Below are 27434 nucleotides of genomic sequence, written 5' to 3'. Positions count from 1 at the left end.
TACTTCATTGCGTCGAAATGATAAGGCGTAATAGTGATATTATTTTTGGCAACATGTTTCCTACTGAGATATAAAAAAAAGTATTTCTCAATTTCACATATTTTTGTTTGTTTGTTTGTACACACTGTGGTTGTGGGTTCGCTTCGGAATTGGGGGAATGTTTATATTTAAATATAATATGCATTCTTCGTTTCCCAGCTTAGTATTTGAGGCAAATCGCGGCGTTTGGCCCCGCCATGCAATAAAAAAAGAACATAAATTATCGTTTATTATTAACTTTTCTTTTCCTATGACCTGTCCTACAATAAAATAGTGAAAGTTCGTGAAGATACATATATAAATTTAAGTAAATATCTATAATACATAGAGTGTTCTTATTATTCGTATCACTTATTTTTCTATTATAATACATAGTCGCATTACTTATTTAATTTTAACGATAATTTTCTACGAAATTTACGTTTTATTCGTTAATGCAAATTAACTACTAATATGTTAAACCAGTACCTGCCTATTATTTCTTTATTAGTTCAAATATATTTGGCATTGCAGGTATTTCCCGAATGTTAAAAGGACAGGAAAGTTTCGATCAGTATTTTTATCAAGGATAGAGGTATTAGGTATATATTTAATTTAATTGCTAATAATACGTTCCGTGAAATCAATATTTTTTTTATTATTTTTTATAATCTGAAATATATATTTTTTATTAATCTATATTTTATGGTTAAACGGTTTGAAAAGTCTACTTTTAAAGTATTTACAATATTACAGGTACTTATATTTTGTTGTAATAACCTCCCGGACGCCCAAGGAATCGCTGGTTGGATGTCGTGATGCAGGACATGAGAGCCAATGGTCGCCACTGAGGACGCAAAAGACCGTGCAAAGTGGAGTAGGTTGAGTAGGAAGGCAGACCACGGCAATAGCCGGGATTAATGCGAGGAGGAAGAAGGAGGAAGAAGACATTTTGTTGTAATAAATATTTCACCGCACATAGAATCTGGGAACCTAGTGTTAAGTACACTCTGTTCCCATTAAGACACATCACATAGAAACAGCATACAATCTGTCATGTTTAAATTCAAATTCAAATTCAAAATATTCTTTATTCAAATAAACTATAAAAGCACTTTTGAATCGTCAAATATACATGTCAACAAAAAGCTACCACCGGTTCGAAAGGCAGTTCTGCTGAGAAGAGCCGGCAAGAAACTCAACAGTTGCTCTTTTCAAAGTCAATGGTATATTTTACTATTACATTAGCTGGCAGCTGTCCTGCCTGACATTCAATAGACATTAATTCCATACATGTTTATCCTCTAAATATTCTTGAACAGTGTAATAAGCTTAACTTGATAGATTTTTTTTTACAGATATTTAAAATTTTGGTAGTGGCAAACTAAGAATACACTGCGGAATTTTATTATATACACGTATACTCAGACCCAAAAAGATAATGTGTGATCCTGCGCCATCCACAACTGGCCTCAACTTCACTATGGCATTTTCTATATTCTAAATTCTTTCAAGGTAATCCTTGAAACAGATATATTGAACCGGCATATAAATGCGTACATAAGTACGTATTATCTCCGTTGTTTAATTCAAACGAATATTTTTAAAAAAATAAGAACTGTAATGGCTTTATAATTGATAATAATTATGCATTAATTCAGACCTAGGTAGAATCAAATTATCTGGTCTGATAATTAATAATATTAAGAAAACAAATCAACCATTGGAATAAAAAAGTCTCGACCTTAGGTAACCCTTCTGCGTGCAACTTTGTCTCTAATTCACTGATAATATTTATTCTAATACAAATTGATATCGTTTGTCAGACTATATCATTCATATAGATAAAACGATACTTACAAGGATATTTTTGATATTCATACTATATGTTTGTACTATAGATATTTGTGTAATGTTTTTTACAATTTCTTGGCTCTGGTAACAATACAACTCGTGGCGTTCTCTTCCGACATTTAATACGTAACGACTCGAAAATCATACATACAAATACAAAGATCCTAATGTCATGCAAGTCATCAAATAAGCAAACTATGTTGGGTTAGTCACGTTCATCGTATGGACAACAACAGGGTCCTTAAACGTCTGCTTGAGTCGGACCCTGATGGTAAACACAACGCGAGTTACCAAAAACCTCAAGACCTAGACCTACGCTTCAAAAACTGGAAAAGAGCCGCACTTAACAGAGAGGGATGGAGAAAAGCGTTGAACACTCAGTGTTCTAGGTTCCCTCTACCGCTATATACGGAATATATCATGAAGCTAAATCTAAAATGTATTCGGCTGTTCTTACATACAAATACAAAAGAATTAACATCTAAAAAGACAAACTGACATGAAAATTCACATTTATGTTATCGGTAGGGTTGCTGATTAGCCCTCCCACTGCGGTTGTCATGTACACAGGCGAACTTAAACTGTAAACAAACCGAACGATCGATATATTTCCATACTTAAAGTAAAAGCAGAACAGCTTTCACGGCGTCAACATCTCTCACAAATTATATATTAGAAATAAACAAAAAGGAAACGCGTAAAAAATAAAGATAGGGACAACAGAGAAAAAAGAAATTACCACAGATTATAATTAAAAAAGAATATATTTAATTGGCAAGAAATGCAAGTTTTCGTATAATATTTCGAATGAATAGTGAAAATAAATATAAAAGTTATTCAGATTTCAAGATTTGGAACAACGTGGCGTCCTGCATGGAGAAATGGTTCGGTGATAAGCGCTTGTGGCTGTTTGGAAATAACCTGCCGCTTCTGCCGAGGAGGTTTGTCATATTGAATAACTTATAATTTCTTTAAAGGCTTTAATTTTTTATAAATAAACTAGCGGACGCGCACAGCTTCGCTTGCGTTTTTAGGAGTGAATTCTAATAACCCATGAAACATGTGTTCAATGAAATATTTTGAAGAGTCTAAATTTCAAATTTTATAAAAAGCGATGGCGATTTAAAGATTTTTCCATACGAACTTTCAACCCCTTATTGGCCCCCTTAGGGAGTAAATTGTAAAAAACCGTGAAACACGTGTTCAACTAAATCATTTTAAGAGTCTGAATTTACAATTTTATAAAAATCGGTCCAGACTTAAAAAAAATTCCATATAAACTTTCAACCCCTATTTCACCCCTTTAGGGTTAAAATTTTCCAAAATCCCTTCTTAGTGGATGTCCAGATTACGAAAGTAAACATCTGTCCAAATTTCACGTTTCTACCATCAGCAGTTACGGCTGTGCGTGCGTCTTACCTCAGTCAGTGAGGACAAGTCCTTTTATATATATAGATAACTATAATTGTTGTGTTATTTAATTTTTGAGACTTCGTGGCATATTAGGACGTTTACCTGTAAACCCGATAAGTGTGGGTTTGATTCCCATTCAGGGTGACAAACCGCGGCGTTGGGTTTCGCCACTCTACACAAAATATCTCGAAATTTTGGCGCAAAAAGGAGAAAGGAGCTCTTAACAGTAGAGCTTTTTTTGGAAAAAGCGTGAAGCTGCTATGCTAACTTATTTAATGAAAATTATTTAATTAGTAAAAGTTGTAATAAAAAGATGAAAATATATTTTAAAATTCTAAATATTTCATTGCTATTTTAATAGGAAACTTCATTTATCTATTTATTGAATTTTTAAGATCTACATTATATATAATATGATGAAAAATAAAAAACTCTATAGTATATTTTTTTATCATTTTTATTCTGCGTAATTACAGCAATTTTACGACCGCTTTTTATACTGAAACGCTCGTTTTATTTGTATATTTTTAATTAAAAACTATATTTTATTTTATAAAGCACTAGCGATCCGCCCGCGGCTTCAACTGCTTGAATGTAACAATTATTTATTTACTAAACTGAATCGTAAATATTTTAAAATACATATATGTTTGCATCGCACTTATACGTGACCCCCCCCTTAAATATTTTTTTATTCTGCTTTTTAGTATTTGTTCTTATAGCGGCTACCTGGCATATGCAGAATACAGAATAAAGCTGTGAAAGTTTTTATAATATTAGTATAGATAGATATACTGATATTATAAAATGGAAAAATTTGTTTGGTTGAGGGTAATCTTAAAAAAATATATAATATATATATATTTTTATAACATAATTAAACCATTTAGATGTACCTAGCAGTTAACTCTGTTTAATAATTAAATCGAATATTAATAGAAAATAAAAAAGTAAAAAAAATATTTTAAGTTAAACGGTTTTATATTGCAGATAAATGTACTAAAAGCTAAAAAATAATTTCATAGAAATTATGATTACTAAAATTTAATCGTGGGGCACGTCCAATATCTACAATTGAAAGACATAGCGTGAGACTTCACCCACCTAGTGGTAAGTAGCAAGTGTCCCCACGATTTTATTTTAGTAATCATAATTTCTATGAAATTATTTTTTAGCTTTTAGTACATTTATCTGCAATATAAAACCGTTTAACTTAAAATTTTTTTTTAACTTTTTTATTTTTAAGTTTTTAGTTTTTATTTCTCATGCTATTCAATTCGTTGAAATGAGGCTCGATGTCTCATTATTGCAAGGTTAATGGAGAATGTTACGAACGACCCCCCCAGAGGTCCAATAGAGGGACAAGGCTATGTACAACAAGATGTGCCTGAGGGGAAAACGCTAACGACATATCATTTTTATCCACCTAGTGCCATACAGTTCTCGGCGCGCTTTTACCTTTTACCTTGGGTGGTACCCCTAGCGACGTATCATTTTTAGGCACCCTATAGCCACACAGTCCTCGACAGGATACCAGATTTTGACTTAGGTGGGAGATTCATATTGTAATTGTGTATAGTATACTGTATTATACTTACCAAGCCCTTTATTTTGATACCCATATTGATGGGATTGAAAACTACATTATCCGCCATTTTGTAGCAGTGGCCATCTTTGATTTTGATTTTGTATAGTGCACTGAATTCTACTTGACAAGCCCTTTCATTTGATACCCATATTGATGGGATCGAAAAAACTAACTTGTACGCCATCTTGTAGCGGCGGCCATCTTGGATTTTGATTTTGTATAGTCCACTGAATTCTGCTTGACAAGCCCTTTCATTTGATACCCGTATTGATAGGATTGAAAAAAACTAACTTGTCCGCCATCTTATAGTGGCGGCCATCTTGGATTTTGATTTTGTATAGTCCACTGAATTCTACTTGACAAGCCCTTTCATTTGATATCCATATTGATGGGATTGAAAAAAACTAAGTTGTCCGCCATCTTGTAGCGGCGGCCATCTTGGATTCACAATAATATTGAATATGGATAATTGTATTGTCACCAGAATCAAAGGCGTATACCAAATTTCAGATCAATCGGTTAACGGGAAGAGGGTTAAATTTCAATTACTAAATTTGACCCAAACAAACAAACAAACGGGGTGAGCTAAATAAAACCGTTTAAAAATAAGACTTTCTTTTCTATCTATTTATCTATGTATGTATTACAAAAAGCACTATCTTTCTTATATTAATGTTTATTTAGCAATAGTCGCAAGTACGTGTCGATTAAAATAATTGATATGAAATATTACACATTGCAATTAGTTAATCGTTCATAAGAACCGTTGCGGCACATTTAGTTGATTGAAATGTATTGCTAGTAGGTAGGTAGTGTGGGTTCGAATTTTGTACGAAGTAGACTTTCAAGAGACGTTAAAATAATAATTATTCCTTTAATATATATTAAAAAAGTTACATTCTAAAGCAAATTATTATTTCTTTCATGCAAAAAGACTTGTATAAATCAATTCAATTCTCATTATATTTTATAAAATATTTTAATTATATTTTTTCATATTGTGTATTGAATAGCTTAGATATATTTATAAGAAGAATAATATTAAATATTGTTTACCCAACTATTTCCTGCTGGGAATTTACCAATATGCAAATGATTTTTAAAATTTTTCATAAGTACGATTATATATTCTTGTTATTGCCTTTTTATTCCGTTTAATAACAGTTATATAAATTTTCTAACAATAGAAATAAAAATATTCATAATATATATAAATGGTACTAAGTTACGCCACATGACATTTAGTGAATAATAGAGGTATCTATTAAATATTGGAAAAAAAAATATTATTTTACCTTGTAGTTATATGAAGAGCCTTCTAAGAAATATATTATTTATTTAATGTTGCCCTCGTTATTAAAGAAATTAAAGTAATGGGGAAAGTCATTGGGAAACGTCCCTGATTAGTGATTGAATCCACCACCGTGTCGTTAACGGACAGACATTCTGTCACTGTGCTACAATGGCCTTTAAAACTAACTTTTTAATATTAAATTATAATTAAAAATACTTCTTACTGTAATACTTAGAACTTGGATAATATGAGTATTTATAAAATATTGAAAATATAAAAAAGTAGACTATTTTCCCATAAGAGAGTTTTCTAAGAAATCTAGTATTTGAATTGAAAATAATTAATTTCCAGACGTAGGAAATGAACTCTTAACAGCCATGCTTACGATCTGATATTGGATTGCTGGGCCACGACTCACTTTATAGAATCATCATCATCATCATCATCATCAACAGCCATCTTTTGCTGGACATAGGCCTTCCCCAATTCTCGCCACCACACTCGATCCTCAGCTATAGAATACTTCTTTGCAATTGATAGAAGAAAAAAGTGAAAACGTCAGTTAACTGTCACCCATTCGGTTATGAACAGTTAACTTTACCGTACCGTGAGTTTACCCGTTTTTAACCCACATCCATATAATAATTCAAATTCTTACATAAATTATGGAGAAAACACATTTTTCTTTTACAATTTGAAAAAAACTGATAATTCGTTGGATTAGAGATGAAATTACAGTGACAGCGTGTGCAATATGAAGGGACAGATCGATAGGACCATTGTATCGCCCTACGTGGTATCCGCGAGGTAGGTACTTACTTGATAGTAAAAATGGGGTTGAATATTTTATGTTACTTCCTTTTTTCTGAGGATAAAGAATGTAAGAGGGGGAAGCCAGTCGTGGCGCAGGGGTTATGAGTGTGACAGTAAACGCGACGGGTTATGAGTTCGATTCCCACTCGAGGAAATGAAATATAAGGTAGGATACATTATATATACTCGTAATTCATGATTCAGAATATGCAAAAAGGTGAAAATATTTAATATTTTTATTTTTTTGCTCTGACAACGAGGCAAAGCGCGTATACATAAAGTGCCAGCATCAGGTGCCCTGCTATATGCGGTATGCAGCATGAAGCTAAAAAAGCTACCAGAATTGTCTCAAAATGACAATGAAAGCTTAGAGCAATATAATTTTTTTAAAGCTTCTAAGTGTATCCTGCTTACAGGAAGGTAGGCAAGTGGTTCTCGACTTTCCACCCAGTTTTCGAGATGTGGAACTCAACGCCGCGCTATGTCAAGTTACCAGAGCGAGAAAATTAAAATTAATTTCCCCGAGAACCCAACCCACAATCATAGCGTTTACAGTCAGATACTGTGCTGCTGCCATTAAATATCTAATATAAGTAGATTTTCCCTATTTGTGCAATATTTAAAAGATAAAACAAAAAATATATATATGAACACCGAACGTACGTTTGACCTCTAAACTTTTAAGTGCTTGTTATTAATAGATGAGAATATAAGTATAATAAGTAAACACGGTTTTTTTATTGACCCAAGTAAAAATATTAAATTATATATTTTTACTAGCGGCCCGCTCGCGGCTTCGCCTGCGTGAACTATGTTATAAATAATTTCTGTCTCCATGAGTACCTACGTCCTATAAGTAACGTCCATGCAAAATTTGAGACTCCTAGCATTTGTATTAACGAAGTTTCATACAAACTTTCAACCCCAAAAACAAACCCTTAGAAGTCGAATTTTGCATATTCCCGTCTTAGCGAGCACCTACGTCCTATAAGTAACTCCTATGCAAAATTTTAGATTCCTAGCATTTGTAGTTTCTGAGATTTCGTGATGAGTGAGTGACCTTTCGATTTTATATATATAGATTTAACCGAGACAAAAATGTAATGTTTTTGTCAGCATTCGTATTATAAATCAGATCAAAATAAGCTTCACGCTGTATCTCGACGCAACAAGGGAGCCTAGTGTTAACACACTCCGTTCTCTATTTTCTGCCGAATTTTTTGTGGCATTGCGAATTGAGTCGTGAAGCCAGGCTTTTGACATCGGTGCCACAGCGAAGAATTGAAATATTAATACATAATAAATAATAACTTCGAGTAGGGATCGAACCCACAACCGTCGCGTTACAGTCACAAACTATTACTTACTTTTTTTTTTCTTTTTTTTAGGTTCAGATGGAATCGGGGGGATTCCTCACTAAAACACTTCTATTCCCTACTTTCCGCTGAATTCTTGAGGCATTGCGAGTCGACACCAGAGCGAGAATATATAAAGTTAAATAATATTCCTTTGCCCCAACTGACAATTGAACCCGTTGTTGCGCTTACAGTCGCTCGCTTGTGCCCTTGCACCATGACGGTCTAGCTGGTTATATATAATTCAATTATTTAGACTAAAATGGTGGTTTAAGATTTTCTATATATAAATCAATATTTAAGAATTACACAATATAATCTTGTATGTCAACAAAACTCACGCCCATATTGACTCAAAGACTTATATAATTGTAAATATTTTAAGCGTATTTGGATAACGTGTCTATTTATTACATATTTTTTTTTATATTTTGGCTAACGTTAATTTATTTCATTTACATGTGTATAATAAAAAGAAATAACAAAAAATTGTGTTTCTATGAGAACTAGTCACTATGCGTGCATTTTCTGGTCTTTTTATTTCTAGAATAAAAGATTTCATATTTTTCAATTTTTTTTCTTTTTTCTCTTTTTTTTCTATATCTCAAAAGAAAAAAGTGTGCGCATTGTGTGTTCAATTCGGCAAAATGAAATCTTTTATATTTTCATGTCCTCGCTCTCGTAACGAGGCAATGTGCGGCGTTGAGTTACGCCACTCATAACGCACGAATTTTAAACCTTTTTTTGCACAATTTTTTCATAATTTAATTAATATGGTAGTTATATAGATACCTATTATCTTATGTTTATAGATATGTTTTTTGTATGGAACCAGTTCAGTCAGAATACTTAATGGCTTGATGTCTAAAAACTATTTTTAGATTCATTAAACCCGTTTTATAGAAATATAATAGTTTATGCGTTTTTTAATATGTCATATTTAAAAATATCTAAGGCATAAGGAACTAGTTTGTAAATATCAAGTCCGTATTATGTTTTTTATTTGTTAATTTATAGCTGAGCTCAAGCGCAGACGTGCGACTTTAAACGCCACAGGTTGTGGGATCGATTCCCAAACGAGAAAATGAATTATTTAATATTTTAACTTCCTGGCTCTGGTAACTGGTGGGAAGTGGGGAACGGAAGTGTTATTGAGAACACTACGTTCTCAGGTTCTCTCTGCCTACTTTGCCATGTGCATGAAAAAAAAATGTCTGGTTGAATTAGGGTACACGCAATGGTTGTAAAGTCTTTCTACTGGGGAAAATGTAATTTTAAAAAACATTTTCTTTTCGTTTGTTTGGCTGTTTGGCTTTTGTCTCCGTCGCTCAAAATTCAAGGTATTGAAAAATACAGTCTACATATTATACCACAAAATGCGTTAAGTTGTCAAAATAGAATAAAGATTTTTTTAAAGTAAAATAGTTTTATTTGAAAATAATATTGTCCTAAGCATTATGTCCTTGAGATATATCAAAGTCTTCAATTACATTCCATGTCACTTCCTTCCTTACTTCTCATCATACTTGACCTTAAAAGTTTTTAAGCTGTAAGCTATATAAATTTCATATTTTACTGACGATAGTGTGACGCAAATGGAAAATGTATGACTAAACTAAATAAAATGACTGTTATGGGTTTGAACCCCGGGAAATATATTGATGAATATTATTTTTTTTCCTTATACATTAGGTGTATTTAGTCTAATGTTTTTATTTCTTAAAAAAGATTACTTTTGTAATATTTTAGTTTTATATGATACTTTTTTCAGCTTCATTCTGTATCCCGCACACAGCAGGGTAGATAGTTTACTGATCTCCCCTAACTGTAAAGGGGAAAAAAAAAGATTTAAAATTATACACATTATTTTAACTTACGTATTATCTTATGAAAAGAGTTTCTATAAACTTAAAAATGTACAATTATTATTTTAAAAATTAAAAGAGTTCTCTCTCTTCTCCCAGGTCGCGGGCGAGCAGCCGCGCCATGGAGAGATATGAGAAGCTGGCGAAGCTCGGCGAGGGCTCCTACGGCCTGGTGTACAAGTGCCGCAACAGGGACACCGGGGAGATAGTCGCCATAAAGAAGTTCGTGGAGAACGAGGACGATCCGTTGATACGGAAAATTGCGCTTAGAGAGATTCGTATGTTGAAGGTTTGTGTTGGAATTTTTTTAGTTTTTCGTTAAGGGCTAGATTCTATATCTATATAGATTTTATGTCTATTATAGAATATCGTTATGTGGCTTGAACTGTAAATCATTTTAATATAATCATTCTCCCGAGAGGAAATTGAACCTACAATTATTATATCAAAAGAGATTAAAACGCTAACCTGCTTTGCATATTTTTTACAGCTTCACGAAACTGGGAACTTAGGAATATATTGTTAAGACACTCCGCTCGTTCCTATCTACATCTCTTTCTCACTTTCTGCTTTCTGGTTTTGCTGCGCTTACTAAATATTTTTTTAATAAATATTTCCCAAAACAAAACTTGAACCTACAATCCTCACATTTGATGAATAATATCCAAGCTACTACCATAGTGGTGTCAATTTAAAATATACATATTACAAAGTAAACAAACATACAGACACATTCCCATAATAAGATAAATGGCACAATTAATCAAAAGAATATATATATTTCCTTAATAAACAACGACATAGTATGAGTATCGTGAAATCGATTATATATATTTTTCATGTCGCTTATTGATGATGATTTAAATGTCAAACGTCCATTATCTCATTGTTTCGTGAAGGAAGCTGACGTCTTCCTCGATGGACTTTTCAAGGGTAAAGATTCTTTGTAAAAGTGCGTCACTAGAGTTTGCCTTTTGTCTTTTGTTGTATTGAATGACGTCGTTTTTTTTTTTTTGGTCAGTGGCCCGTGGCCCAGTGGTACAAGCGTGTGACTGTAAACGTGGTAGGTTGTGGGTTTGAATTTTCTTCGGAAAAATTAAATATTTATTATTTTAATTTCTTCGATTTGGTAGCGAGGCATTGTGGCGTTCAGTTACGCAATAGCTCGAGAATTCGGTGGAAAATGGGAAACGTAAGTGTCTTAGTCACTGGGTTCCCACGTTCCCACTAGGATATTTCTGGGGCCACGAAAGGAATCAGAATTTCGTGCTCAAATCCCCAAAATAGCACGTAGGCAGAGGGATCATGATAAAAATAGTGTTACGTGAACGAGGAAATAAAAATAGTAAATATTTCATTGTCTCTACTGGGAATCGAACCCTCAACGCGACAGTGCGCTTACCGCTTGCCCCTGCGCCACGAGTGGCCTCAGTATTATACATATATTTGGATATATATACATAACAGAGTTGAATACCACAAGCCTATAAAAATATTTTTCCGGCATACGGTCTGAGTTCACGCGAAGAACCACGAGCCACGAAATGTAAAGAACGAGTGTAATGTTTTGTTGATGTTTCAGAACCTGAAACATCCAAACCTCGTTAATTTGATCGAAGTTTTCCGAAGAAAGCGCAAACTTCACCTCGTGTTCGAGTACTGCGACCACACCGTCCTGCACGAGCTGGAGAAATATCCGTCTGTAAGTTTTAGTTAAAATCAAATTAAATAATTTTCACACTGTATCCCGCACGCAGCAGGGTAGGCAGAGGGAACCTGTTAAGACACTCCGTCTGCCGAATTTTCTTTCTTTCTCCTTTACATCTGAGAAATTATATTAACTTCCATATATGTATTTTATATATCTGTTGTCATTCTACATACTACTAGACGAACACTGCTCTACTGCGATATCTACTCTATAGTTTTATTTCGAGACATTTCTTTATAATATTTAAAACACCTCGTTTCATAAACTTAAGTACCTACTTAATTTTAATTACTCAGCATAAGCTTATAAAAAGGTTAATTTTTGAATGTAACCTTGGTAAATAAATAGAAAAATGTCAACTTAGATATCGTGGACATGAGGAAAAGCAAAAACGCGTTTTTATTCAGCTTTGAACGACGAGCAAAAACTTTGAAACGGCAAAAAGCTGAGGTAATGACATTATGTATGTACTTGTTAGAAATTCAAGTGAATTTCTTATTATAATACATATTAAATACTAGCAGCCCGCCCGCGGCTTCGCCTGCGTGAACTACGTTATTATTAATTTCTGTCTCCATGAGTACCTACGTCCTTTAAGTGACAAGTTCATGCAAAATTTGAGACTCCTAGCATTTGTAGTAACGAAGTTTCATATAAACTATCAACCCTCAAAACAATGACGACGACAACGACCTTTCGATTTTATTAATATATATTATAATATATCGGTAGATACCAATTAATTTTATGTATTTGCACAGTTTTAATATTACTTAAATTCTAACAGACGTTCCTGAGTATAACCGTAACAATATTAAATTATAATTGGTCATATACCTACCCAGAATTGCAGCCACGCTATTGCATAAAAACTGGTTAGATTCCAACACCATCAGCCGACCGTTTCGGTGGCACGTGTTCTACCATCACGTGAGTATCTGAGGTGAGGTCACTACTGCTATATTATGGGGCGCAAGCGAACGACTGTACTCGCGATAGTCGTAGGTTCGATTCTCATTCGGAGACTTAAATATTTAATATTATTGCCAATCGCCGTATGGTAACGAGGCAAAGCGCGGCGTTGAGTTCAGCCACACAATAAACAATGTCTCGTAGGTGGCTAGGGTATTACATATTTTTGGTATTCGGGCTTTTAAACAACAAAGCTTTCTTCAAATTCTGTCCAGCAGCACTTGCGTAAAACTTAAACAACAAACAGGCAAAAAATACAATAGTATACAAAGATTTTTTTTCAGCTTCACGCTGTATCCCGCACACCGCAGAGTAGGCAAAGGGAACCTAGTGTTAAGACGCTTCTTTCCCCACTTTCTACCTAATTCTGGAGGCATTGCGTGTTGAGTGGCAGAACTCATCGCCGCGCTTTGTCTTGCCTACCCTGCTGTGTGAAACTGATTTAAATATAATTTTATTTGAACAAAATTTATTTGCAATAACTAAAAATCCCTACAAAGTACATAAAATATTGTTACAAGGTATATTTCGTTGCACAATTTCGATCTCGAGGCACGAGGGCGCGACAGCAGCTTGCCCAATTATTTACCAGCAACACGTGTTTGGTTCCGCTAGACTGACACCAGTCACTACTGAGTAGGTACTGAGCCTATAGAAATGGGAGTAAGGTTTCCATTCAAATTGAGTACATTACCTTAATTTCGTATTTGTATACTTTTTAGGGTTCCATACCTTTTAAAAAAAGTAAAAAGGAACCGTTATAGAATCGTAAATATCTCATTGTTTGCGTTGTTTTAGGAATTTGGGAATATGTTCTGTAAATAATCGTCTAAGCATCAGCCTTTCATTGGCAATGTAATGGACTTTTTATATGACTAGCGGCCCACTCGCGGCTTCGCCCGCATACTACCAGTAATGCTTTTATTATGTCCCATTTGCCAACGCAACTTAACGTCGCAATATATAAATACAGTTTATAGCTTGAACCGAAATGGAATTCTTAATGATCACATCCAATTAAGCACTTGATTTGAAATATGAAATGTAAAAAATAATATTATTTTTATACGAAAATAAAAAATAACTCGACTCTCAGTTGCAATTTTTGATAAAATCTTAACGATTACTTCTATTTAGTTTAACGACGTCTAGCAATCGTTGATTCGTTTTTTTGAAAGGATGCTTGTAATATACAAAGATAAAAGTTAAGATATCTTTCTAAATTAGAATATGAATATGACGCCATCAGAGGATTTTTTTGCTTTACATCTTATTCTCAGTAGTTATGTCTTGCAAATAGTTCTAGCTTTCTAAGGGAACCTAGTGTTAAGACAATTCGTTTCCCATTTTTCATAAAATTTTCCAAAATTTGCGTGCTAAGCGGCTGAACTCAACGCTACGCTACGCTCAATTAAAGCAGTAGAAGGAAAATAATTTAAATCTATACATATAAAATCAAAAAGTCACTCACTCATCACGAAATCTCAGAAACTACATGTGCTAGGAATCTCAAATTTTGAATAGGTGTTATTTATAAGACGTAGGTGCTCGCTAAGACGGGAATTTGCAATATTCGACTTCTAAGGGGTTGTTTTTGGGGTTGAAAGTTTGTATGAAACTGCGTTACTACAAATGCTAGAAGTCTCAAATTTTGCAACGTCCTATAAGTGACATACTTGCAGGACGTAGGTACTCATGGAGACAGAAATTAATAATAACGTAGTTCACGCAGGCGAAGCCGTGGGCGGGCCGCTAGTATAATATAATAATTCCTCAAAATGGGAATCAAATTCACAACTATTCCGTTTACACTCACACTCTGCACCACTGCGCAACGTGGCCTTTTTTATTATATTGAACAGAAGAAATTAAATTTCTTCTAGCTTAAGCTTTACAAGTTCGTCACCTTTGCCCTTTTACCCAAGGACAGTCAGGTCAGTACGCTCCTTTAGGTACTTTAAACTCTACGGCTGAAGTAAAATGTACCCTATTTAACAATCTTATTTAGTTAGAACTTACAAAAGGTAATTTATCCATTATAGATAAATTTAAGATCTGATCTCCGGTCGTGAACTCTTGGCGCAGGGGTACAAGCGTGTGACTCTAAGCGCGACAGGTTGTGAGTTCGATTTCACTCGCGGAAATTAAATATTTTATATTTTCATTTCATCGCTCTGGTAACAGGGAGGCATGGCGTTAAGTTCCGCCACTCAAATACGCCTCCAGAATTTGGCGGTGAGTAGGCAACGAAGGTATCTTAATGATACAGTGGCGTAGCTAGGGGGGTGCGAGCGGGGCGGTCGCACTGGGCATCAAAAGGAAAGGGGCATCAAAGTCGATGATCACTTTGTTTTTTTTTTAGAACTCATTTTTTTAGAAGTCATCGTCGACGATTACGTTTTTTTTTTAGAACTCAACGTCGACGATCAATTTGTTTTTTTTTTTAGAACTCATCAACAGGAAAGGGGCGTCAAGTCCCCCAAGCCGCACCGGGCAGCAAATACCCTAGCTACGCCACTGTAATGATATCGAAATGTCTTAACAGTAGGTTCCCTCTGTCTACCCTAGTATGTGCGGGATACAGTGTGGAACTGAAAAAAAAAAGAATTCGTACTTATGTATAACCTTATGAGTCCTACAGTATATTCAACAATTATTTAATAGCCGCAATAATGACTCTGAGTCATTAATATTTTTAGAATATTTAATCATTATAAATGTATTGTTACTAAAATATTAACTACTAAATAGCTTGGAAATACCTCGAAGTTTTTTCCAGCACATCAGTTTGTGTAGAGAGTACTACACTAGTTATAAGATTTGAGACTCTCCGTTCCCCATTTTCTACTCAATTTTGTTTATAAGAGTGGAGAAATAAAATTAATTTAAATTCAAACATTTCGCTAGAGCAGAAATCGAATACACAACCTATGCGCTTACAGTTACATCTTACAAATAAATGTATAGTTTATGTAAGACAATAAACAAATGATGACATCTAAGATCGGACACAGACGAATGTGTAAATATTTCATTATATTCTTTGCCAATATCTAGCAGTGTAGAGGTAGTGGGTGACCTCGGTAGTTAGTGCCGTTGCCGGTAGTTTTCGTAAATATTTCTAAACGGCGGGACTGTCTTACGCTTACATATACATACACCATATATATATGGAGTTTATATGGATTTATATATGGATATTAATCTAGATATCTATATATATATATATATATTCATACTAGCTATATATTTACTAGCGGCCCGCTCGCGGTTTCACCCGCGTGAGCTGTTATTATTAATTTCTGTCTCTATGACTACGTCCTAGTGACGTCTATGCAAAATTTGAGACTCCTAGCATTTGTAGTAACGAAGTTTCATACAAACTTTCGACCCCAAAAACAACCCCTTAGAAGTCGAATATTGCAAATTCCCGTCTTAGCGAGCACCTACGTCCTATAAGTAACTCCTATGCAAAATTTGAGATTCCTAGCACTTGTAGTTTCTGAGATTTCGTGATGAGTGAGTGACCTTTGGATTTTATATATATAGAATAAAAAACACAGAAAAAAAATATAATAACCCGTAGTTTCGTCTTTTAATTCACGAAGTTTAATATTGATCAAAGAAATCGCGTGTTTTGCTTACAAGTCGCAAAAACGATTACCAGTTCTTTTGTTCTCATTACATTCGCCTTATATTGTATTCAAGACTGTTCAACAAATGACAATTGACAACAAACAACAAATGTTCAAAAAAGTTAAAAAAGGAAAGAAAATTTAAATAAAATCAATAAAAAATTAAAGTTTTTTTTTAGTTTCGTGCTGAATCCCGCATAGAGAAGACACTATTAAACTTACCAATATTGTATGTGGTTGTTTGTTGGCTCTATTTTTTTTTATTTTTTCCAAAAAATTAAAACATTATATTTACTCTTAATTTTTAGAAACAAACGTCTTTTTGAGGCCTATCATGGCACAAGGCGTGTGTCTGTAAACAAGACAGATAGTGGGTTCGATTCCCGTTCAAGTGAATGTAATATTTAATATTTTCATTTCTTCGCTCCGGCTCTAAGTGCGGCGTTTAATTGCGTCACTCAACAGGCAATACCTCAAGAATAGGTTAGTATAAAAAAAAACATTTAACCATAATAATAAGATACTTATTCCTTCCACACAGGGTTGTCCAGAGCTGCTGTCCAAACAGATCATCTGGCAGACCCTCCAAGGCGTCGCGTACTGTCACCGTCACAATTGCATACACCGCGACGTGAAGCCGGAGAACATCCTGCTGACCAGCGATGGAGTGGTCAAGCTGTGTGACTTTGGATTCGCCAGGATGATCAGTGCGTATAAATTATATCTATATTTAAAATAATACAGCAGGTCTTATTCAGGTCAGCAGGGTCTGCAGAGGGAACATTGTGTTGAGACACTCCGTTATCCACTTTCTGCTGAACTCTGGAGGCATTGCATCTTGAGTGTTGGAACTTAAATAATTTGAAAGTAGGTACATTGTAAGTGAAACTGAATATGTAATCCGAATAAAGATAATTATAATTTTACCAGGTGGAAGCTGTTCCTCAGAATACTCTGTCCATACAATGATCCCATTCGGTGTTGATGTCCGAAGACGAGCTAGTAACTTTTTATTCTAATTATTTTTTTTAACAATTTAGACATAGGTATATCTATATATTTAACTATTTAGTAGAGTACCTACCTATTAGGAACATACCTACAGTATTTTATAATGAAACTAGTGGACCCGAACGCGGCTACGCCCGCTTTAACTATATGAATATTTATTAAATATGTTTATGAAATTATTTTCAGTTTTCAATAGAGAGACGCGTTAAGCAAGCTCATTTTGGATGACGTTTCCTAACAACAAACTTTGCAAATCGTTGCTTAGCAACGCAACGGTTGTTATTAACATGGCGGAATAAATTGCATGTCAATTTAATAAGTTTTTTTAATATATGGGTGTATATTGAAAATATTATAAATATGAGAAAAAAAAGTACCCTATGTTCATCCCGAGACCCTTAAGTATCTCTATATGAGTATTTTATCACAATTAAATAAGCGGTTTGGCCCTGATTGCGTAAAGGACAGACAGACAGACAGACAGAGTTACTTTCGAATTTATAATATAGGTATGGATAATTTAATATTTTTGTTTAGTATTATAATTTGTTAATTTGTAGTCTTCCTTTTTACAAGCGATTTGGATTTTGGTTGTGGGTTTGATTCCCATGCGGGGGAATGCAAAATGTAATAGATAACGGAATATCTTAACAACAGGTTCCCAGTTTCCCCCTGCCTACCCTGCCATGTGCAGGGTACAGCGTGAAGCTAAAAAAATATGTTTTATATCTTCCGTGATATCGTTATTCGTATGGTTCAATGTATCTCTGTTATCGTAATCATGTCATGTCATTACCATAATTTTATATACGATTGGTAGCGTTTAGTTATTTTGTCGAGTGGGAAGGAAGTGGAGTGGAGTGGAACACTTTTATATTCGTCTTGTCTGGCCTTCCGTATTATTTTAGATTTGCCACTTGACCAATTAATTTTAAAAAATAAAAAAAAAATTTTGAAAGAGCAGCTGTAGAGTTTCTTGTAGGTCCTTTTCAGCACAATTGCCTTCCAAGCCATAAAAAATATTTCATTTTCGATAAGCGATAAAAAATATTTTATTTTCGATTCTTTTTCTTTTTACTCTATCCACTCCATTAGAAAATAAATTAACAGAAAATTAATGTTTATTTACATTAACTTAAATTAGTTTTGTAATGTAGTTAAAAAACTTGTTTGACAAGTTTGAATTAATTTAAGTTAATAGTAGTTGTAGTTTGCAAGCTGTTATTTTGGTTCTTTTTCTTTGTCATTGTTATTATCTCAGCTGCTAAAGGTGAAAAAGGAGAACCTGTCCAAAACCAGATTAGCGCTTCGTGAACGTTTACTGCGCGCATATTTTTTAAAATGTTAATTTAAGTATTTTATTTATAGACATCCAAAAAGTTCGTTAAAAATTGTATGCATTTCTATTTATATAATATTTTAAACATAATATGTTTTTTACATGGCATATTAAGAAATAGTTTAAACTTTAAGTGACATTTAAATCCTGAAATCTCGCTTCCCTTCTTTTTATATGTAACTCTGAGTACCTAACTGATATAACTCCGTCCGCATCTATGTTTACGTGAACTATAAAATAGATATTAAATGTAGCTTTATCGTGTTCCCGCAGGAATTTTGACAATTCATCTCTTAGTGCTTCCGCGTACTCGTCAGCTTCAAAATTTCAGAATTTCAACTTCAAAATTTGAATTCAAACTCGAGAATTCTGTGTATTTGTACGAATGTTTTAACACTAGGGAAACGTTTCCAGATGCTACGTCATGAATCTGAAAACATTTTATTCAAAATATTCTGTATTGACATGGAATTTCACAAGCACTTTTATAATAGTCGAATGAACATAAAGCTACCACTGGCGTAAAAGGCAGTTCTGCTGAGAAGAGCCGGTGAAAAGCTGAACAGTTGCTCTTTTCAATATTAAAGCAACAATTTTATGAAACGTGGTGTTAGTTTCCGCAGTACAATTGGAATAGATATACCACGGCATCTCAACACGTAAGAGCAAAAAAAGACGAGAGAAAAGAGCGGGAGGAGCTAATATGATGTTCTTCTTGACCTGGAATTTAAAGCTAATTTAAATGTTACTATTAAACTCGTAATCTACTCGTATTTAGATGTATATGGCGATAGCTATCCGGGTTAGCTTATCAGCAATCGGCCCAGTTCTTGTAAAATGGTTCAATGGTTTCAAAGTAGGTGCTTTATGATACAAGGAATTATGGTATCGTTTTATAAATTATGTTTTAATACAATTTTTTAGTTGAGTTCTGACACTTACCACGCTATATCTGGAAAACAGTGCGGTGAGTGAAGAACGGTGTGGTATGTGTGTTTTAACACTAGTACTTACTTACTTAGTTTCCCTATACCTAACAAAGTAGGTATAGAGAACCTAGTTAATATATTTGCAGCATACAACGTGAAAAAAAATTACATTTTAGTTTAGTTTCAGTTCCTCTAATTGTTGCCAATTTAAAACCATTAATGTATCAAAAAATACATTATAACACTGGTAAAAATATTTTTTTCGAAATGAAAAGTTTTCAAGTAAATGAAAAAATTAAAAAAACACTAGTTAATGTTTAATTCGAAATGAAATCATTTACTAAGGCTCGTATTCATAAATCGCACGCTAGTCTGAGATCGATCTTAAGATTTCGGTCCGTTTTCGATTTATAAATATGTAATTACGAACAGCTAAGGAGTGGAACTCCCTGCCTGTTCAACTGTTCCCCGTTAAATACAACCTGGCCGTCTTCAAGGAAAGAGTGAATAGGCTTTATCTGGGTAAGCATGCTCCACCATCGTTCGCATCGTCACTTACCACCAGGTGAGATAGCGGACAAATGCTTACCCATCTTCAATAAAATAAAAAAAAAATAAAAAAAAAATTAATGAATGAACACGTTATCTCGATCTCAGACTTGATCTCGAACTTGAGAGCGGCATTGTAAGTTTTTGAAGTGTTGACTATTGAGTTAAATTGTCTAAAATCCTAGATGATACAAATAATATTACAAATCTTGAAACGAAGCTTAGATAAAACCAGTCAAGCCACAGCTAGCTATTTTGTAGTATGAGGCAATCTAAAAGCTGGTACTCTTGAGATGATTGCAAAATTGACATTTGAACGTGGTTATAGAACACTTGGATCGGTGTCACGGGCGTTCGTACTACGATATGATTGGGCTTGCTTTACACTTAATTAATACGTTTAAGCATCCCTCTTGAACATGAGGAGGACGGAGTGTTTTAACACTAGAAGTAATGGCAATAGTGGAAAAGATTGGTGTAGGATTGGAGTAGGACAATCTATGAGTCCCAACATCTGAACTCTGTTAGGTCTACTTGTCTAAAATGTCTACTTTTAAGCCTAGTTATACCAGATAAAAATAAAAATATAAATAAGTATTGCTATTTATTTAGAAAAGAAGTTAAAAAAATAATACGGACCACATGTTTCTAGTTATCATTGATAGGTATATTATTGAACAAAACTATATTATATGTTTTGGAACATTGTGCAGTGTGTTCATAGATTAGATCGTAGGTTGTGTTTTTTGAAGAGGACTTTGTCACGCTGTATACAGCAAAGGGGACCCGGGAACCCATTGGAACACAACCGTTCCCCACTTTTCGCCAAATTCTGGAGGATATTTATATTAATATTGCTATATCCACTGGATAATTACTCTTAAACTAATGGACGTTTAAATTTTGATTCGTCAAACTATCATCATTAGTAAGTGACTGTGTAGACCGCTAATTGATGACTGTGGGTCAATTAAAGTTTTGTAGACATGTTCATAGTGATTCATTCAATATATAACCTATTATTTGAAGACTATTATTGAATGACATCATCGTTATCATGATCATTATCGGCATTTTGAGGACGTCTTGGTGCAGCCGTATAGGGTCTGATTGTAAACGTGACGGTTGCGGGTTTAGTTTCCACTCAGGGAAAAAACTTGAATTCCGCTTCGCACTGCTATATAGGTAACTCACTCGTTCGTTTGACGTGCCCAAACCAGCTGAGCACGTTCTTCTTCATTCTCACCGTGACTTCCTCGCTAGGATAGCCTAATATATATAAGGAAAAGTGTGAAGCTGTGAAGATTAAGATTTTTATTGCTCGTAGCAGATAAAATCTAGATTCAACACTCTCCGTCTTCCATTTTCGACTAAATACGAGACATTTTGCGTTGTGGGTATTGTTTGTCAATTCGGAGAGTTGTATTGATTAACTAGCGACACACTTTCGACAGAAATTGAAAAGGTTGAAACGTATTTCAATGGGTTAGAATATACATTCTAATTTTGCTTTCTTCTATCATATTTATAGCCAAGAGTTCCGCAGCCTTGGCATTAACCAAGGTCAGTGCTGGTTCTAACCTAATGAAGGAAATTACTAACGTGACTTGCGATCCTATAATGGCAAAGTATTTTTAGCTTTCTCGTATATAGGTAGAGCTAGAGCCTTTATACAGTAAGATATTGGATAAAACTATGACGTCATTTTGACGCAGTTGATTGAATGATGGTAGTTTTTAGTTGAAATTTCACTAAATTTGTAATATAGCGGATAAAAGGACCTGTAACTATATAGTATTTTAGTGTATTCAAAACCGACACAAAACAATTTGTATAATGTAAGTGGGGAACAAAAGTGTCGTAGTGGGATCGGAGTATATTAACACTAGGTTCCCTCTGTTTCGCCGGCTATATGCGGCAATTACATTTTAAACCAATCTTACCTGGTCTTCCACACAACATGTCCAGGTCCCGGCGAGAGTTACACAGACTACGTGGCGACGAGGTGGTACCGCGCGCCCGAGCTGCTCGTCGGTGACACCATGTACAGTACGCCGGTGGACGTTTGGGCTATTGGTTTGTATATTATTAAAGTCTTTTTTTTTGTAATTTATACAGATTAGAATTTAATTTTTAGATCAAATTTGACATTACATTAATTTGGCCGAAAGTAAAGACTAGGTACCTACCTACTTATTGTTAGATTTAAAGCAATATTTAAATTAAATCTTTTATAATGTTCATTTATATTTTTAACATTTATTACAAAGGTATAATTAACGAGATGTAGCTAGTTAAAAAGGTAGTATAAACTAAAGCATTATTAATTCCCAGGTTGTGTATTCGCGGAACTTTTGTCCAGCGAAGCACTGTGGCCAGGCAAGAGTGATCTGGACCAGTTGTATCTCATCCGAAAAACTCTTGGAGACCTTTTACCCAGGCATATGACGATATTCTCTCAGAATTCGTTTTTTCAGGTATTTTTAATTTACATCTTTAATGGAAATATATTTAAGTACTCCTTATTTTGACCTTTCGACGTTTTTGAGGCCACTCGTGGCGCAGGAGCTGCTGAAATGTGCTGCAAAATCGGCTGGTTGTGGGTTCGATCGCCATTCGACGAAAATACTTATTTAAAATGTATATTAAATGTATATATTTTAAATGTATATTTCTATTTCTTCGCTCCGGTGACGAGGCGAAGCGCGGCGTTTAGTTCCGCTACGCCACACGCAATGCCTCCAGAATTCGGTGGAAATGAGGAACTGAGTGTCTGAGTGCTCTAGGTTCCCTCTGCTGTGTGAGGGACATAGCGTCAAAGTCAAAGTCAAAGTCAAAGTCAAAATATCTTTATTCCATAAAAATGCATAACATTTACTTGGACATGTCATAAAAGTAGAAAAAAATGCAAAACAAAATAACCAAAAAAAAAATGTGCAATTTTGACTTGAAAAAAGCCCGTTCAAACTAATTGAAACGTGTAGCGTGAAACTAATTTTTTTTTTTTTTTTTTTTAATTACATAAATTAAAAAAATATTAGGGTATGGCGTTGCCGGAACCAACAACGTTAGAGCCCCTGGAAAAAAAGATACCGCAACGATACACTCACAACGAATTGGTATTGGACTTTTTAAAGGTAAGAAATTAAAATATACTATAATTTACTTTAGTTAAGTGAAATCTTATAAGATACTAGCGGACGCGCGCAGCTTCGCTTACGTATTTAAGGGTGTATTCTAATAACCCATGAAACATGTGTTCAATGAAATATTTTTAAGAGTCTAAATTTCAAATTTTATAAAAATCGGTGGCGATTTAAAGATTTTTCCATACAAACTTTCAACCCCTTATTTGCACCCTTAGGGAGTGAATTCTAGAAAACCATGAAACATATGTTCAATTAAATATTTTTAAGAGTCTAAATATCAAATTTTATAAAAATAGGTGGCGATTTAAAGATTTTTCCATACAAACTTTCAACCCCTTATTTGCACCCTTAGGGAGTGAATTCTAGAAAACCATGAAACATATGTTCAATTAAATATTTTTAAGAGTCTAAATATCAAATTTTATAAAAATCGGTGGCGATTTGAGAATTTTCCCATACAAACTTTCAACCCCTTATTTGCACCCTTAGGGGGTGATTTCTAGACAACCATGAAACATGTGTTCAATTATATACGTTTAAGAGTCTGAATTTCAAATTTTATAAAAATTGGTGACGATTTAAAAAAAACCTATACAAACTTTCAACCCCTTATTTGCACCCTTAGGGGGAGAATTCTAGAAAACGATGAAACACGTGTTCAATTAAATACTTTTAAAAATCTAAATTTCAAATTTTATAAAAATCGGTGCCGATTTAATTTTTTTTCCATACAAACTTTCAACCCCTATTTCACCCCTTTAGGGTTAAAGTTTTTCAAAATCCCTTCTTAGTGGATGTCCAGATTACGAAAGTAAACATTTGTCCAAATTCCATGTTTCTACCATCAGCGGTTACGGCTGTGCGTGCGTCTTACCTCAGTCAGTGAGGACAAGTCCTTTTATATATATAGATTGAAGTGTCATGTTATTTTGGAATAATTAGATCAAATAATTATTAATTTAAAGATTAAAAGATACCCATTAGATCCATGTAATGATAGTGGCTTTATATAAAATTTTACTTGTAATTTTAATGTAAGTTTGTACAATGCGGAAAATCTAGTTTTTTCCCATTCTCGAAAATTTTTCTCTTATTGCTCCCCTACGTGACAAATTTTAGCATTATTGTACTTTTTACATTATTATTACACCGCGTAAGTACTTTCAGCTGTGCGTTGTTACTCAGAAACGGAAGAGTTTTATATGTTTTTTTAAAGGTTCTTGTTATTTTATGTAATTTTTTATGTTTTCATAAAGCCTATCCTAAGATTGTATCTTAACTTTTATAGTGTATAAACAATATGTTTTCCAGAAATGCCTCGACAAGGACCCCATGATGAGGTGGACGTGCGAACAGTTATTGCGACATCCGATCTTCGAAAATTTCTTATTCACCGTACCTCAGTCCGATCACGAGGATTTTGAAAAGGCGAGACGAACTCAGGTAAAGAAATAATTTTTTTTTAAGCTTTACGCTGTATCCCGCACATAGAAGGGAAGGCAAAGGGGGCCTGGCGTTAAAACACTCTGCTCCCATTAAAACACTTCCACCATCGCCACTGTTCCCGTCAGCCCGCCAAATTTTGAAGAAGATCATCCTACCCTGAGCATAACAAAAGCAAAGGAAATCTGGGAACATAGTATTAAGATACTTCCATTCCCCTATTACCGTCAAATTCTGAAAGGCCTTGCGTGTTGCTCGTGCGCCACTGATGACCTCCCTGATGATTCCCACATAATTAATTAATAATAATCATAAAACTGTAGCAAGAATACGTAGAACAAAGTCAAGATGCGGAAGACGTATCGAATGTCACCGACACCACCATTTCAAAGAAGAGTAAAAAGAAGTGATATGTATAATTGCAATATTAATGTTTCAGGTGATTTTTAATTTTGAAATTTAATTTTTATACAGTATTATTAGCAGATTTATAATATAAAAAAATATTGTAATCAGTTAGGTAAGTGTTGCTTTTCCAAAATTACTTTGTTAATAAAAGAAGTCGAGTCTGGCTGAATATTTTAGAAATATATTTATTTACTTAAAACGAGATAAAAAAACGTTGGTAGAACATTGTAGGCCAAGCAATATATTTGTGTAATAAAGAAAGTAATTAGCATTAGGTAATAGGTAGATACTATTAAAAGTAGGTATATTACAACTAGTCTAGGTCTAGGACAGTAGCTCCATATACAAAATGAAGTCATGTAGAGCATTAGACATTATTTACCTGTCTGAAAAAAATCTAATTAGAAAACGAAGATTCGGAGCAAAATGTTTTGCCTTTTAAAAATTTTTTCATACGCTAAACATATGAAAAAATTTTTTCACAAACTCTGTTTCTGTCTGTTTAAAGCTAAAGTCCAGCCCCCAGAAAATATTTTTTCGTACACGACCTTTGCCTATCCAAAAAATATCTTTAAAAACGATAAGTTCCACGAAGGCATATAGGTAGACTTCCACATAAGCCAACCAAACCCATTAGAACCTGCGGTTCAGGTACAATCATGGTATCCGATAACATCGCATTGCGGGGAACTAATTTGCATATGGCAAAGCCATATCGTGGCTGCTAATATATCAGGGCTTGAAAAGGTCAACACCTGTTCACCTGTGAAAGGTCAGGTTGGATTAGTTAAATTGGAAACGTATGGGTTATTGCAGGTTTAGACAGGCAATTTGAGGTGTTTCTTTATTTTTTTAGATTGGACCTGGAAACCTAGTATAGACACTTCGTTTCAATTCTGGCGGAATTGTTTGTTGTGTTATAACTTATAAAATGAAGAAGGTTTTCCAAATAGTTTTAAATAAAAATTATTGTAACGTAGAAATAATAATATTTAATCGTGTTAGGCTCCTCCAATAAGGGAATAGTGAAAAACTGAATGATTTATTAGGTACAAATATTTTTTCGGAATTCACTAATCAAAATTATTTCACAGATTTTTAACTAATAAAAATATATTATTCCATGTATAGGTACAGTCATCCCCAATGCTGCCACAACTAATAGTGACGGAACGTTCACAGCCAAAGAAGAAATCCGATCTGGATGTCCGCGGCCACCTCCCCACCATATGACTAGCGCCGCCCGCGAGACAGCGGTTATAATATTAGGCTTTTCTATTATTTATGAACAATTTTAATCTGGACCCACATGTTTATAAATTATTATATTAATTAGAGACTTTAGTTTAGAGTGATGGTCGTGGATTCTTTTTTTTTTAGGTTCAGGCAAACAGGCAAATGGAACCTGGAAACCTCATGTTAAACATATTTCTGTTGTCCACTTTCCGCCGAATTCTGTGACATTGGGTGTTGACTGTTGAGTGGCGGAACTCAACGCTACGCTTTGCCTCGACACCAGAGCGAGAAAAGGAAATATAAGCGTTCCCTCCCTCTGCTACTCCGCTTTGTGCGGGATACAGCGTGAAGCTGATTTGATTTGATCTAATAATTTTACTATTCTTTACCACCATCACTGTGAGAACCTATGTACTAATTTCATGATAATGTGGATGCAGATTAAAATTAATTTAAATTTATATAAAATAGATTCAAGCTTAATAAAATAAATTAAATAAAAAGGTTATTTAAATTTTCATATTATAAAAGAGCAGCTGAAGCATATTGAATTATAATATTTAACATTTTTGTAAATATCAATAGTGTATTTTATTGTATGAGCTTGATCTGTGAATAGCAAATTAATATAATAATTATTAAATAAGAATTCTTAATGTGTTTAATACATGCTTTATCATTTTTACATTGAAAACTGTTTAAAGTTGTGCACTTGTACAATAAATGATTATAATCTCCCAATATAAATAACAAATACTTAAAATAATGCTAAAAATGCATTTTGTGTAAAATAAAATAATATTTTTTATAAATTGTTTCACTTTAGAAAATCAAATTGTTAGTTCTGTAAAG

The 27434-nt window shown here is 33.9% G+C and overlaps 1 protein-coding gene across 1 annotated transcript; it reads left to right on the top strand.

The window, feature by feature from the left end:
- The first annotated feature begins 480 nt into the window (after positions 1–480).
- LOC146537018 (cyclin-dependent kinase-like 4) lies at positions 481–27434 on the top strand. The gene is made up of 10 exons (XM_085189062.1): positions 481–620; positions 775–2813; positions 10300–10489; positions 11783–11902; positions 17060–17225; positions 22315–22422; positions 22681–22823; positions 23388–23483; positions 24807–24938; positions 26478–27434. Exons 2-10 carry the CDS (start codon positions 2680–2682, stop codon positions 26577–26579), a joined length of 1191 nt encoding a protein of 396 aa, XP_085045188.1. The 5' UTR covers positions 481–620; positions 775–2679; the 3' UTR covers positions 26580–27434.

Source organism: Heliconius melpomene, chromosome 8 (assembly GCF_056956725.1).
Source record: "Heliconius melpomene rosina isolate 202511_hmr_F chromosome 8, ASM5695672v1, whole genome shotgun sequence".
In the NCBI taxonomy this organism is placed as follows: domain Eukaryota; kingdom Metazoa; phylum Arthropoda; class Insecta; order Lepidoptera; family Nymphalidae; genus Heliconius; species Heliconius melpomene.
This window is presented reverse-complemented; position numbering and strand designations above follow the sequence as displayed.

Bases quoted from the DNA above. Each gene is read 5' to 3' on its own strand.
- LOC146537018 (XM_085189062.1), top strand. From the start codon at position 2,680: ATGAATAGTGAAAATAAATATAAAAGTTATTCAGATTTCAAGATTTGG. The intron at 2,814-10,299 runs GTTTGTCATATT...CTCTTCTCCCAG, and splicing joins CTGCCGCTTCTGCCGAGGAG to GTCGCGGGCGAGCAGCCGCG. The intron at 11,903-17,059 runs GTAAGTTTTAGT...CCTTCCACACAG, and splicing joins AGCTGGAGAAATATCCGTCT to GGTTGTCCAGAGCTGCTGTC.